The sequence below is a fragment of the Numenius arquata genome, chromosome 20 (genome assembly GCF_964106895.1).
Source record: "Numenius arquata chromosome 20, bNumArq3.hap1.1, whole genome shotgun sequence".
In the NCBI taxonomy this organism is placed as follows: domain Eukaryota; kingdom Metazoa; phylum Chordata; class Aves; order Charadriiformes; family Scolopacidae; genus Numenius; species Numenius arquata.
The window spans coordinates 4,547,298-4,562,176 of record NC_133595.1 but is presented as its reverse complement, the minus strand read 5'-3'; the positions used below and the strand labels follow the sequence as shown (position 1 = coordinate 4,562,176).

Below are 14,879 nucleotides of genomic sequence, written 5' to 3'. Positions count from 1 at the left end.
GTATTTCACAAGAACAAAAGAGTGTGTTTAATGTGTGCCGTGCAGGGTGTGGCATAATCTGCAGTTTGGAAGAACTTCTGTTTGTGCTGAGCTCACCCTACTTACCCCAAGTTGATTTCTGCATTTTGGTTTGTACTAATAGGTTGACTTGCTAACAAGCCAAAATGTTAAACCCGCTTCTGCAAGCATTTGAGGTGTGATGTAATCACTTTAAAGGTAGCAATATTGTTTTAATTTCCTCCTCTTCTTACATCCATTCCAGTTCAACTATTAGCTTTCTGTTCGGTTGCTACTGCTGGATAGTAAACCAAACAACTCCTGCTTTGAAATCAGTTTTCTCTGTAGGACTTCAGCAGATTTGTTGAAAGCTGTTACTTGCTGGACTGTGTTAGATTTGGTTCCCTTGTGTACAGATTTAAATTACAGATTAGCCTATTTCAGTACTCCAGGCTGAGTACTACTGCATTTTCTCTGTTGGCTGCTCCTGGAATCCCCAGTCCCTGCCGGAGGGAGAAACGAGCACACACGGTTTTGAGACCACCACTTTAAAGTTCAGTGGCTTAGAACTGTAATACTTATTACTCAGTCATGTCTAAACATTCTCACTTCAGCCGTAATTTTTATTAGGTCTCCAAAATTCTTTTTAAATTTTGGGCTGCAAACGTGTGGTGTTTTGATTTGTGAATAACTTGTAGTAGTGCAACAGAGCATGTTAGTATAGTCTTGGTTTTACTAACGTGGAGTTATCCATTGTCTGCATGTTTATAGAAGATGTTTTGGCAGACTTACAAAGAAAAGCTACCATTTACTTTTTCTTTTGGCTTAAAAAAATCTGATGGCCTTTTTCATTTCTGTTGTGGTAGTATATACGACAACCCTTTCTCCCTCCTCCTTCTTGCCGTTTCTGATGTGTCTGAGGACAGTAGTGATGAAGAAAATGAAGATGATGATTTTTCTTGTGTCCAGTTTGGGTCCAGGTATTGGAGAAAGAGAATGTAACCTGCATGTTTGGTTGCGTAGGAACTAACAGTCTGTGTAGCGTCAAGTGTTCTTCAAAGTAACTTGGGAAATGACTAAAGCCAAGAAGATGACTTGGATGGGTTTTTAAGATGGTGCATAAACACGTATAATGAATGCCAGTTAGTCAGCTCTTTTTTGAAGACATGACTAAGACAATGTAAATGTTAATCATTCTGCCTTGTAGGTTTAATGAGCACAGTTTCTGAAATGATGTTTGAGTGGACCTCCTCATGGACTGTATGAGTAGAAGGAATGTTATTCACTCATGGTTGTAATTTTAAAACCAGTGGTACATCACGTGCATGTTTTCCTATGAAAAATTAGAAAATGAGGACAAAGGTTAATGTTTAGAAAAAGATACAGTGGCAGATAGCCAGCTGATGCAAGCAGTAGGGCTTGGTTGAAGATTCATTGCTGTTTGGCATTTGAGGATCACTCCTAGTCTATAAAGAAAATACACTTCAAAGTTGAAACTGGTCCTTTGACATGGGTAAGTAGTAGAGGCTGATGTAGTTGGAACAGCCAGGAATGGAGAGGGAGGAGTAGAATATTTTACTGTAAAACAGAGACTTACGAATCGTATAGTGAAGACTTCATGTTTGTGTGACATCAAGATGCACGAAAACAAAACGGGAATTGATGTTAGTGAGTTCTGTTTGGAAGCTGGCCAGATAGCTGTGCAAAAAAACCCTGCAGAACACTGGGTATGCTGAGGAAAAAAAGCTTTTGGAAATACCGATGCAGGGTAGGGTCTTCTCTAGTTTTACGTTCCATTGCAGAGTAATGCTGCAATGTCTTGGCTGATACAGAGATGTTTTCCTATTAGGACTGAGGTTTTGGTGTGAAAAATGAGCAGACTTTCTATAAAGCCGTTTGTCATTTCCAAGTGATTTGTGTTCTTTAATAGTCTGGTGAAAATGATTCATTTCTTTCTTTTCCCATTAAAACTCAACATTCATCAGCTTCATCACATGCACCAAAACTCCCAAAGAAATGCTCCATTCTTTTGTACCAACACAAATTGGAGAAAGGAGTAAACATTTATATAAAACGTGTGTAATTTGGGAAGACTGTTCTGAAAAATGAGACTTGTGTAGTCGTTATGCTCTATGAGCATTCAGACCCCTGATAATGATTGGTAGTAATTCTGAGTTATAATTTGCAAGTGTATAAGGGAAACAAGATGAGAATTTTAACACGCATGTTGAAAAACTGGGAGGAAAAGAGTTCCTCCAGGACTTTCAGTCCCCTTTGAAGTACTTAAGTTACAGCAAAAGTCAGAGGAAATCTGATTGCTCAAGCCTTCTAAAACTAAGATTAAGACTTCAGTAAGTACCTTCTGATGTCAGGGAGTGCCCAAAAAAGACTTGGTGTAAGGTGATCTTTTTCCCCACCACTGGCTTTTTTTGTCTATATTTGTTCCTGCAGGAAGTTGGGACACTGCTGCTTAAGCCAGACTCTCAGCTAGAAGACCTTCCAGTAGCATCTCCTCTTTTCCGTTCCAGTCTAATTTCAGAAGAGTCAACTTGATAATGCAGGTTTAGGGTATCTTGCGTATGTGGAATTTAGGATTATTTTTCCCTGCTGTTTTGTTTAATTCTTACCCTGGTGGCAATTTAATCCAAATGTTGGATTGAGTTGCAGAGCCTTTGGTAGGGATTTATGAGGCTGCTGTGCTTCTGGAGTCTTGGTTTGTATATGAAGCCCTGGCATTCTGCAGGCAGCAGTAAGATGTTGCGTTAAATTATAAACACAGTGACTGTACAATTATGCAACAACTTGTATTCTGAAAATACCGAGGCATTCGATATGTGTGTGAAGGATGTATGAGCTTTGCATTAGGATAATTTCAGTTGCTGCTGCAGTGAAATCATTAACAGAATGACTAAGTATAGAAGTAGTAGGGTTTTTTTTTATATAAATGGATGATTTTAAAAGGGTAATTTTTAAGCTGAATGTGAGAAGTCAAGAGGTTTAAAGGAGACTATAGAAAAGAAAAGGTGTGTATGATTTCGTGGTTAAGGAGTAGTGTTTTAATAGCACTACATTTTCCATGGATTAGTTTTAATTGAATAATTGAAAACAAATTCTCTCTGCAAAAAGAGAATGCTGCTATTAGAAGTTACATTTCTTAACACGCTGAGCTACCAGATGCTTAGTAATAACCTTTCCCTGATTTATTGGCTGGACTGCAAAGCTTGTGCAATGGATTTGTACAGCTCGGTTATTAAAATGTAAATTATTTTGCAGTTTAAAGGAAATTCCAATTTTGTTACAGTTTGTAGTTTTAAACATGCTTTTAAAAAGCTGCGTTTAAGAAAACAAATATCTTATCTTATTTTCCAGTTTAAGATCTGGGGCTTATAAATTGGTCTTCGTTTGAAATCCACCCTCACTGTAAACAGACTTTTCTTTGAGGAACAGCAGTAGACCATCCACATAACTGCTATTTTTTTAATTCCATTTACATAAAGTGAATATATCTTGCCTTAATTCCCTTCTGTAAAATGTGGATTTTGCTTTTAATTAGCTTTGTCAAGCTGTTATGTAGAGAAGAGTTCTGTTGAGATAACAAGTCTGAGATTGAGAGTCATGGAGTCTGTTCTCACTTTTGTATTCAATTTCTGTCTCATCTCAAGCATAGTCTATTTTTTGTGGATTTAGTTTTCGTGTTTACAATATCAGTGTTTCCCCTCCCTTTCCCCCCCCCGAAGTTGTGCTACTTCATGAAATGGGATATTTTACTGTAAGGGAACTGAAATGAACTGAGTTGAGGTTACATGATCTTTAATGTGAAAATTTGAAAACAGTTGCTTTGAGGTATTGCTTCCAATTGTGTTTATTCTCCTTCCTTAGAATATCTGTAGTGATTGTCGGTAGCCCTGTCTCTCGGCTACAGTCTGTTCTCTGCAGTGGGAGGACCTTACCTCCCCCTGGGTTGGCCAGTGTTAGCAGAGCTGGTGGAATTTCTACCCTCTTGAATGCTGTACACAGAGACTGTGCAGAGGTTGCATCATGGCATGGAAGTGTTGTGATGTCCTGAGCAGCCAAACAGCTTTGATGTCAGGTACAACGTAAAGGGTGTTGATTTTTGGTGTTGCCATGTGAGAAGAGGATTTATTGATTCCCATTAAAGTCATGCACCGTATTGCTATCTTTCAGATAGTTATTCATTTAATAAGAGAATTGGTTCTTCAGTCGTGTTACAGTACAGCTGAACTTCCAGAATTGGACAAGCTGTTAAATGGAGAGCTGTTCATAGATCACAGAAATTATGTTAATTATTGAGCCGTGTGTGATGGGATGGAGTCTTCAGAAAATTGACAGAGGAACTCAGGAGCTCATGAATTATTTGATTGTGCACAAATGAAGAACTGTACCTAATGCTTGCTTTCTTCTTTTTGTGTGTTTTAAAGTATGGGAGGCTCTGGCAGCTCGAGTGTTTCCGATTCCTGCAGTGACCACTTCACCATTGAAAATTGTAAGGAGACAGAGATGCTGAACTACCTCATTGAGTGTTTTGACAGAGTTGGAATAGAGGAGAGAAAAGCACCAAAGGTACGTTTCAGATAAGTGAAGCTGTATCAGTGCTGTCACACTCCAGAAAGTTGCTGGAAATTGATAATTCTTTCTTGATGGCTTTGTTATAGAAATAGATTTATAGAATTTATAAGGTCCCTTTGACTCTTATTAATTTATCCTATTTGAATCGTGTGTATACGTTTTACATTTCTAAAATAAGCATTGTGTTAGAAACTGTCCTTCCTTTTTTGATCTACTGCGTTTTATCCAAGCTTATTCCATAGAAAACATGCTTTTGTAAGACCAAATCCCTCTCACCATTCTATATTCTGCCTTCAGCTTTTGCTTCCAGGCAAAAAACCCCACCACTTTGTATATATAATCTGAAAGGTTTTTAGCTGGTGTAGTGCTAATCTTAGTTTGCATAATACATTCATATTGCATGAATAAAGACGTTTATCATATTTCCTGTCCTGTCTCTGAATACTTTTCGTTTGTATTAAAATAAAGTTATTTTTATCAGATGTGTAGCCAGCCAACAGTTAGCCAGTTACTGAGCAACATCCGATCGCAGTGCATTTCACATGCTGCTTTGGTGCTACAGGGATCCTTAACACAACCAAGGTAAATACAGCTCATGTTAGTCCTGAAAGTTAGATTGTTCCGGGATTTTCTTTTTCTTTGGAGGTTTAGATAAGAAAACTTAAGATCAGTTGTTGGACCGGGATGCAGTTGTGTGCCAGAGGAGTAGTTTATTGCTTTACCATTAGAGACTGTTGCTCCCCCGCTACGGTAGTGAGGAGCAGTTTAAATGTTTTCTAACTCTGTTTGGGTAAAATCACCCAGGTTGATTTGACCAGTTTAAATGGGGGATCTGAATTAACCAAGCTGTTTTCTGCCTTACCTCATGCATAAACTGTTTTACTTGCAGATTGTTGGGGCACTACTCCTGTGACAGTCAGTAACCTGTTCAGCTGCAGCTGAGAAACAGTCGTATCAAAATGTGTAGCAAAAACTGCTGAAGTGGTGCAGCACTTGTTTACTTCAGAGAGTTTACCACAACAGATTTGGAAATGTGTATCTCTGTGTAGACATTCTACGCTAAATCAAGACTCTGAGATTTCAAGTGCTGTTGTTTCAACAGCAGTTGTTTAACCAGCAGCCTCTTTAGTTGGAACAGCAAAAGGTTTTTAAAATAGGCCATGTGACTTTTACTAAAATCTGCGTGATTTTGTATTTGTGATTCCAAACAATACTTCTGTAATCCTTAAAGGTGCACTGATTTTCCACTGTGCTTTGAAATTAGTTTTTTTCTTTGTGTGAACCAATGTTGACATTAGAATTAAGTTTTATTCTTATTTCATTTTAGAATAATAAGGGGGAAAAAAGATACTTTTTAAAAACCTCCTAGGGAGCAGTTAAAAGTAATGACTGTATTACTTCAGAGAGAGCCAGTGTTACGTTCTTTTCTTCATCTGGAAAAACAAACATCAAAAAATGTTGTTCTTTCACTAGTTGAGCATAGCAAAGGGTCTTTTCGTTAGAGAGGAGTAGAAGGGAGAACCAATTACTACGCAGAAGCTGTTATTTTCTTCCAGTCTCATTAAACTAAAGTGTGATGTTGGCAGCAGCATCTGTTTCACAATAACCTTTCCCCAAGTGGCTTGAGAAGACAAGGTTAGTTACTCCTAAGAGGAGTAGGTGTGTCTACCAGTTGCTAATCTGCTCTCTGGCACATCCTTAGACATGATTACTCTGACATTTTTGCAAATACTGCTACAAATACTACTGGAAATAATCAGTAGTTTGGGATATGTGTTTTTTTATACAAATAAAGGTCATTGCAGCAGCAGTCTCTGCTGGTACCGTATATGCTGTGTAGGAATCTCCCATTTGGCTTCATCCAAGAATTGGTGAGAACAACTTATCAGGATGAAGAGGTGTTCAAACAGGTAAGGCATAGGTAAAAAATAAATAATTACGTCATATGATTCTGTTCTCTGCAATATCCAAGAGTGGATTTCCAGAGGTTTATTCTGCATCTCTCAGTTCTATACCGGTTACCTCAGGGGGTAGAGACCTGCTGAGCACTTAGAGTTTGGTTTTGCTCGTTTTTAACTCATTTAGCATTTTGTGAAAAAGACTGACTTTCATTATTTACTGGTTCTAATTATCAAAAATGCATTTGTTAATAAGCAGCGCACACTTATGTTATGTTGAACTACTTGGAATATGTGCAGGCAGATTGATCTTGGCTTTTCATCCTTCTGTGCTTCTGTACACAATATCCTAAAAACATATGTCTAAGATAGTGATCTTTGTAATCCTACTCAGAAAGATTTATTGTTTTTTCTGTTTTGCAATCCTTACCCTTATTTCCAACTTTAATAGTTTGCACGTAAGGCGCTAAGAGCATTTTACAAATCCTAGTCCATTAAGCCTTCGGTATTTTAGAGAAGAGATGACTGAGAAACATTATATGGTTTATTTTGTGTGTCAGAGTAATTCACTGAGATAATAAAAAAAAATTGGAACTGATGGGTCTAGTAATTAAGACAGCTAGCAAACTTCTAGCCCGTATAATGTTAAAGTAGATCAGCAAGGTTGTAATTCTCTCTAATTAGCGCTCCTGTAGTTTATGTGACTTAGCTCTAAAGAGGCCTCAAGATGGCATTTGATCCTTCCGATTCTGAAAAAAATGACATGAGCTAGTTTGTGTGTGTAGTGCAAATATTTTTCAATAATTTATATCTCGGTCTGGACAGCTTTTAGTAGAGTTCCTGCAGTTGGAAGTACGTGTAATACTGTCAAAAAGTGGTTATGGAAAATGTTAAAGGTCTCCTACCCTGGAGAAGAGAACCTTTCTGCTGAAGCAGAAAACCACCTCTTTCTAGTCCTTTTCTGTAATTCGATTTAATAAGATTTTTTTTCTCTTTGTAGAAGCAACACAATATACTTAAAATTCAGTGGGACCTCTTGTTGTTACTGTTGCAAAATTATTATAAGGGTTCATTTTGTGAGGGTATAGTTGTCAGAGCTGTGTGATTGGGACTTAGTAATTGGCTATAATTACTTTTGATTAATAAGTTCCTGTTATGCCACTTCCTCGTTCATGACAATCCTTGACTGCTGCTTATTATCTTTGCTCTTACCACAGTTACAATTTACCAGGGCAAAAGCAACTTGCTTACACGACATGCAAAATTAAAGCTATGTTATTACTTCAAGTGTATAGGCGAATAAATTATTACCCATTTGGGCAATCAAGTTGTTGGAGACCTCTGTAGAACTTGTGCTCTGATTTGTGGGTGTGATATACATTCTTACACACATGTGTACAGTAGCTGCAGGGATGCTGTGGGAAATGTGTTTAGGCTTCCCCGTGGGGGTTCCTCACGCTCAGAACTTGATGGAACACCACCAGGTTTTTGTCAATACGCTGACTTTGCTGTTTTTCAGCTTGTACCTGGGGTTATTTGGTTTGCAACGTAAGCATTTGGAAACAAGTTAGAATGTGATCAGGAAAAATACATACAAGTGCTTGGAAATAAATTTTTATGGGTAGGTCGTTATGCTCAGGCATCAAGTCGATACGTTGCTTACGCTATTTCAAGCAAGTTGCTTATTAGCTTTGAATAATCTCTTAAGCATTCAGGCTTAACTGATATAAATTTAAAGAAAATATCTCAGCTTTTTTCTTTTGTGGAACTTGCAGTATCTGAAGGATGAACAGGCATTTCATGCTGTGAAAAGCAATGGTGTCATTTGATTGCTCCTACTCTTGAATAAAGTAATCTACTTCTGTTTTTACAGATCTTTATTCCCATCTTACAAGGCCTGGCTGTAGCTTCCAAAGAGTGTTCCCTTGATAGTGACAATTTTAAATATCCCCTTATGGTAAGCACTGTTTGTTTCTAGAAGCTGTTTCTTTATGATTTTTGATACCACATTAAGCTTCCAACATAGAGTTTAATAATAACCCACTAACCAAGCTAAGCCCAAACAGGTTGAAATACTTTATCTTATGTGGAATCTACATGAGGTATGAGATGTGTAAAAGATCATTAAAAAATCCAGTAGAGTCTGAGGCCAATAATACCTTAAGCTTATTGTATAGAGATTGTATAGTGGGCTATTCAAATGTTGATATGTATTGCTTTATATAAGATTAATCAAGTGTATGGATTCCATCATAGTTAGAATACTCTGGTTATAAAATCCTGCTGAGCTCCTCTCAATTTAAATCTGGGGAATAAGGCCCCATATCCATACCAGTGTTTGTTAGACTCACTTTTGTTTGTTTTGTATGTTAGACTCACTTTTAAGCTCTATTACATTAAATCCAAAATTGTTTGAATTGGTGACTAGCTACTGTAGGCAAATTTCATAATATTCCTTGGCTGAAAAGCTGGGTCTTTTATTTTTAGATTTTTTTTTTTTTGAAGTGCATGTTTTAGTCCCTAGATCTGCTGCCCTCCTACTGCTTTTATTGACAAAACAAGAAAGTCTTTTGAAAAGCATGTTAGGCCACAAAAGAGCAAGTTAAATTCTTGGGTAAATTGAGCATTGTCAGCTAACACCTTCAGATATTTTCAGCGTGTGATGCCAACAAAGGCTGTTACGTCTCCGGTTTAATTTGTACTTCAGGAGATTAACTGGACTGGCACGCTGCAAATCAAACTGACTAAGCGACTGTGGTACTTTTGCAAAAATAATAATTTTTGCTGATTCTTTGTTTTCCTGCTCTTCTGTTATTTCCCCCCAGTTTAAATTGTGAACTGTTGCAAGTTTGGCTGTTGGCTACAAGTAAGGGCTACCTGAAAATGATACTCCATTTTTATCATCTCTAGTTGGCACAATGTGCACCAAAAGGATGGAATAGTAATCAGTAGCTGTAGTATAATTGAAGAATGAGAACATATAATAGAGGAGAAGCGGGATACGTGAAAGCCTACAGTATTCTTGTGTTTTCAGAATCGTCTCGTAACTGCTTTCCTTTTTTCTGTGCTGCAGTTGAAAGTGAGTTAGAGATCTTGGATAGGATTCTTTGTTTCTGGCTTCTGTGTTCATCTGACATTTTTCCACTGATTCAAAAGACAAAGGCCGTGGTGTATGTATAGAACAATTGCTCTATTTATTATTGTTACTGACTTCTCTGTGGCAGTTCAGGAGTCCAGCAAAGGCATTGTTATGTTCTGAACAAACAATTTGCACAGCTATTTCTTGAAATAAGCGCAATAATTTATTATCCTGTGAGGCATGTTAGCCTTTTTGAGACAATTTGGAACAGATGTAAAAGCTAGAGTGGGAGCAGGGTGTGCTCTAGCTCTTTTTGGACCTCTTTGCCGTTGTAGAAGATAAAAGTTTTTCCACTGATTAAGGGGAAAAGGTTTGACTCTTTCAGCAGTTTACCATGTTAGGCTTATTATTTGCAGACAGGTTACTTAGGGATTACACACAAAAGTGATTTTTCTTGGGATTTCTTTATAGGCACTATGTGAACTTTGTGAAATCAAGTTTGGGAAAACACACCCTATGTGCAGTCTGGTAAGTGTATCCAGTCTGATTATTGTGTTGGTTTTTTTTCCAAGGTTTAAGAACCATGTAACATACTTTGTTATATCATTTGATCCACATCTGTAATGTTCTTCAGAACTGTAAACTGGGGCTACTGTAGTGTCTCATTCTAAACAATAGTTTAATGTAAAGTGGTAAAGGAGTTCTTTTCCCTGAGAATCTAGAAAAATGAAGGCAAAAATTACAGGCTGAGAGAGTTGGGGTTGTTCAGCCTGGAGAAGAGAAGGCTCTAGGGAGACCTGATAATGGCCTTCTGGTACCTGAAAGGGGCTACAGGAGAGATGGGAAGGGACTCTTTATCAGGGAATGTAGTGACAGGACGAGGTGTAATGGTTTTAAATTGAAAGAGGGGAGATTTAGATGAGATATTGGGAAGAAATTCTTTGCTGTGAGGGTGGTGAGACCCTGGAACAGGTTGCCCAGAGAAGCTGTGGCTGCCCCATCTGTGGAGGTGTTCAAGACCAGGCTGAACGGGGCTTTGAGCAACCTGGTCTGGTGGGAGGTGTCCCTGCCCGGGGCAGGGGGGTTGGAACTCGATGATCTTTAAGGTCCCTTCCAACTCTGACCATTCTATGAAACAGGATTTGCTTAGATGCTGAGATACTGAGGAGACGTTTTCTTTTAGCTATTAGCATGACTGAATGTTGAAGAATCGAGGGCCTGTGGCAAACATGGGAAATTCGGGTAAAATAGTATGGCTGACCCGGCTGCTTTCATTAACTTCCTGTTTCTCCTGTTTCCTAGGTTGTCTCTTTGCCCTTGTGGTTGCCTAAATCTTTAAGCACCGGTGCAGGAAGAGAACTGCAAAGACTTTCCTATCTTGGAGCCTTCTTCAGTCTCTCTGTCTTTGCTGAAGATGATGTAAGTGTTACGGAAGGATGTAGGTAGTAGTGTCGTGGGGTTTTCTTGTTTGGTTGGGTTTTGGGGTTTTTTCACTTCCCCAACGTTTGATACATTTGGCAATATTCATTCTACTTTCAGAACAAAGTAGTTGAAAAGTACTTCTCAGGGCCTGCAATTACTCTAGAAAACACCCGGGTTGTTAGCCAGTCTTTGCAACATTACCTGGAATTAGCAAGGGTAAGTGTTTTCGTGTTTAAAAATAATGTAAGAATATTGTGGGGTTTTTGATCTTGACATAGACGAAGAATGTAACAAAACAATCTTGCTTCTTTATTAAACAACAAATCTGTTAGGATGTGGCTGAAGGGAATTAGGAAAAAAATTAGTGCTACAAATATTTCTCTAAGGCTGTAAGCCAGTTCAGACAATAACAAAACAGTTAGTCATGGGTTATAGTTTATGTTAAAGGATGAGTAAAAAAAAAAAGCATACTATATTAGTAGTGTGTGTGTTGCACTAGTCTATATACATTTTTCTGTAACTAATTTCATAACTAATATATGCATATAATGTTTAAAATAAGACCATAACAGAGGTTGTAGTTAGTTTTGTGGAATTTGTAGAACATAAAGCTATAGAGCAGCAGAAAGCAGGAATGCAATGTTGAGCGGTATGTGCAACCTGACACAATCTTGACTTGAAATTCCAGCAAGAGCTGTTCAAGATTCTACACAGTATTTTACTGAATGGTGAAACTCGGGAAGCGGCTCTCAATTACATGGCAGCTATTGTCAATGCCAACATGAAAAAGGCACAAATGCAGGTAAATAAAAGAAATGTTCTTCCTGTAATTAGTGGTCCTCGTCAGTGCACAGATAGCACGTGGTGGCTCTGGAGTGGAGGACAAAAGAATTTTGAGTGCCTCCACAACAGGCAAGAAGCCCTGTCGTCAGTCTTCATCTCTTTCAATAAGTTTCCAAAATTATTATCTTATACCGATTTGATCAGTTTATGTTGTCTCCTGTCTTAGGACTGTCATGTCACTTCATTAACAAGGATTCTATATTACATGTTTAAAGCTTTGTACTCCCCCCTCCCTCCCCTTTGCTTCACGGGGGCGGCATTGATCGCAATTGGCTATGTTTAAAAAGCGTATTTCCCAGCTGCTAAGTGGCTGAGCTGTGTTTGTGTGGCTTCTATAAAAGGAGTAATGCAGCTATGAGCTGGCGTGCTTCCAGGGAGACAGCGGGGATGGTATTTTGGTGTTGTTTAATTAATGCATCGCACTTACTTCCTGGGATTAAAAACTGTGCATGAACCCTGAACAACTGAAGTTTGCATCATTGTTGTCTTCACGTCCCCTTCTCAAAAGCAAACATCTGGATCCATTGTAAGAAATATTTCTGTGAAATTCCAGTGAAGAAGTAACGGAAACTTTACATTTAAGATATAACTTAAGAAGTGAAGCTCAGCAGCTACTTGAAACTCTTCTGTTGCTGTCTATATCTGTGACAAACCATTCTTGAAAGAGGCCCTTTTAATTTCTTAGATCTTCTACTACTTTTCATATGTTTGTTTAGTGTTCTTGAGAATGACTACTTGAACTGTAAAGAAAGATAATATCTAAGTTACTAAGTGACCTTCCTGTTACCACGAAGGTCTCCTTATGATGAAGATCCACGTTCTTCATTTCTGGCTTTTCTCGAGCTTGTATATTTCATCTACGTTGAATACTGCTAGAGCAGCAGAAAATACCCTTCTGAGCTTACGTCTTCAACTCTTTCCTTTCTTATTCCACAGACAGATGATCGTTTGGTATCTACAGATGGCTTTATGCTCAACTTCCTATGGGTACTACAGCAACTGAGTACGAAGATAAAGCTGGAAACGGTTGATCCCATGTACATATTTCATCCCAGGTGTCGTATTGACCTCCCAACAGATGAGACAAGAGTGAAAGCAACAATGGAGGATGTTGCAGCCTGGATTGCTGAACTTTGTGAGTACTCCGAGGTGTTAAGCATTTGCTCTGCCTTCTGGTTTTGATACTTGAGGTACATGGAATTACTTGATTCCAGCAAATAATTCCCCTCTTCCTAAATGTTTTTCCTTGATGCTGTCTGCTCTTACTTGTTTTAAAGAAAGTTGAGTTCAAGGTCTCTCCCCCAGTAAAGCAATTAGTCTTTTAATTTATTCCATCTAAACTGCTTGTTTGTTTTTGTTTTCTAGACAGGGATCCGTCTCCATTTTCTGAGCCGAAATTCCCAACAGAATGTTTCTTCCTAACCCTGCATGCCCATCATCTCTCCATCTTGCCAAGCTGCCGTCGGTACATACGTAGACTGCGGGCCATCAGGGAACTTAATAGGTTAGTTTTTAATTATCTAATGCATCCGAGAGTCCTGGCATCCTAGCGATGTCATCTTCTCACCGTGATGGCAACTCCCACAAACTTAATGGGAATTAGAACGACAATTTGGGTATAACTGCTGCTTAGTACAAATCACCTTAACTATTCATCTATCTGCTGCTTTTGGTCCTTAAGGATTTGTGCTTACGTTGGGGGACTGTGGCTTGAATTGGGGAATTCAAATACTGATGGGATGGAGGATATTGGTTACACAAGGCAGCTCAAATTGTGGAGAAGACCATTCTAATGAAAAGACAATTGAACTATCTTTAGAGCGTTTCAGCATTCATGACATTACTTAACGCTGGTTATTGTAACTTACCGTGTGGTGTAGTTGATGGTGTGGGGACATCGGTGCCTCAGGCCCCTTGACATAACTGTAGGAGTGTGTGTAAGGTTCCATGTCTGATAATGAAGTCATTATAGATGACTTGTGACTTCAGAAACAAGACATTGTTAGTTAATGCCTGTGCTGTTTTGTGTGCCCTGGAAGGTATTTACCTTTTTTCTCCCTGGCTTCTGAGGTGGGATAACTTGTCGTACCCTTGGGGAGGAGATGAAGGCTTCAGCAATAAACTCTTAATGTTGTTGGTGTACATGTAATTCAGCATGTGGTTTTACCATTTTAAAAATTGTAAATAAAAGTTATGATGTTGACATGAAGATACTGCTCTTTTCCATTTCTCTTGGCACAAATTTAAACAGACTTTTATAGTTGTTAAACCTCGAAGAATACTCTGTTAAAATTAGAACAGATTGTTGTATCATCAGTATTTTCCATTGTTTATAATTGGAGTCATTGCATTTTGGTAAATGTTCCTTGGCAGTAATACCACGATTCATTACAGGATTTTTGGACTGCATTTGTAGTGATTTCATTTTTAGTTTTTAAAGCACATGCAGGCCAAGAACCTGGGAAGCTGCAGAGAATGGAGCAGGAAGAATCAGTATATCTTAAAGAAAAGAAGTATTTTCATAGAAGAAAAGTATTGTCTTATAGAAAAGCCTGTGGATCACTTGTAAATAAGCCATACGTTTGGCTTGGAAAAGGAATTGCTGTTTTTTCCTTATTTAGAACTGTTGCGAAGGAGTTGCTTATGCAGCAATCTCCATCTAACGGTGCAGAGTGAAGAGCTCTTGGCTTTTACTGACATCAATAGGAGCTTAGTGCTCAGCGTTTTCCACGAATTGCTTAGTTGCTTGCAACACTGAGCAACGTAATTAGATGCCGGTGATAAAGAAATTAGGCTGGATATTTTTCTGCTGTAGGCAGAGATTGATGTGCAAAAGAATTTGTGTTTAGAGGAGGGATGAAACGGGATGGTATTCAGATAGTTGAATACATATATATTCATATAGTATGTCAAGTTTTGTTCCGATCAGCTGCCCTTCCTGAAAAGGATTAAGATACGGGAATACATAGAGTTTTTGAAATGTAAATGACATGAGTAATGTACATTGAAGTTCTCTCTTCTGTGGGGCAAAGCGAGAAGATGGGGTGGGGATG

General features: G+C 38.4%; 1 protein-coding gene across 3 annotated transcripts in view; it reads left to right on the top strand.

The window, feature by feature from the left end:
* Positions 1 to 14,879, top strand: part of UBE4B (ubiquitination factor E4B) — a 41,344-nt gene that overhangs the window by 14,986 nt on the left and 11,479 nt on the right. For 2 of the 3 annotated variants that reach the window (XM_074161518.1, XM_074161517.1), the window contains 10 exons: positions 4,437 to 4,578; positions 5,066 to 5,166; positions 6,380 to 6,494; positions 8,356 to 8,439; positions 10,033 to 10,089; positions 10,864 to 10,980; positions 11,101 to 11,199; positions 11,672 to 11,785; positions 12,763 to 12,961; positions 13,192 to 13,330. In XM_074161518.1, the coding sequence (XP_074017619.1) occupies positions 4,437 to 4,578; positions 5,066 to 5,166; positions 6,380 to 6,494; positions 8,356 to 8,439; positions 10,033 to 10,089; positions 10,864 to 10,980; positions 11,101 to 11,199; positions 11,672 to 11,785; positions 12,763 to 12,961; positions 13,192 to 13,330 (1,167 nt within the window). Of the gene's footprint in view, positions 1 to 863; positions 978 to 4,436; positions 4,579 to 5,065; positions 5,167 to 6,379; positions 6,495 to 8,355; positions 8,440 to 10,032; positions 10,090 to 10,863; positions 10,981 to 11,100; positions 11,200 to 11,671; positions 11,786 to 12,762; positions 12,962 to 13,191; positions 13,331 to 14,879 lie in introns of all 3 variants that reach the window. The other variant, XM_074161516.1, reaches the window with a different exon arrangement.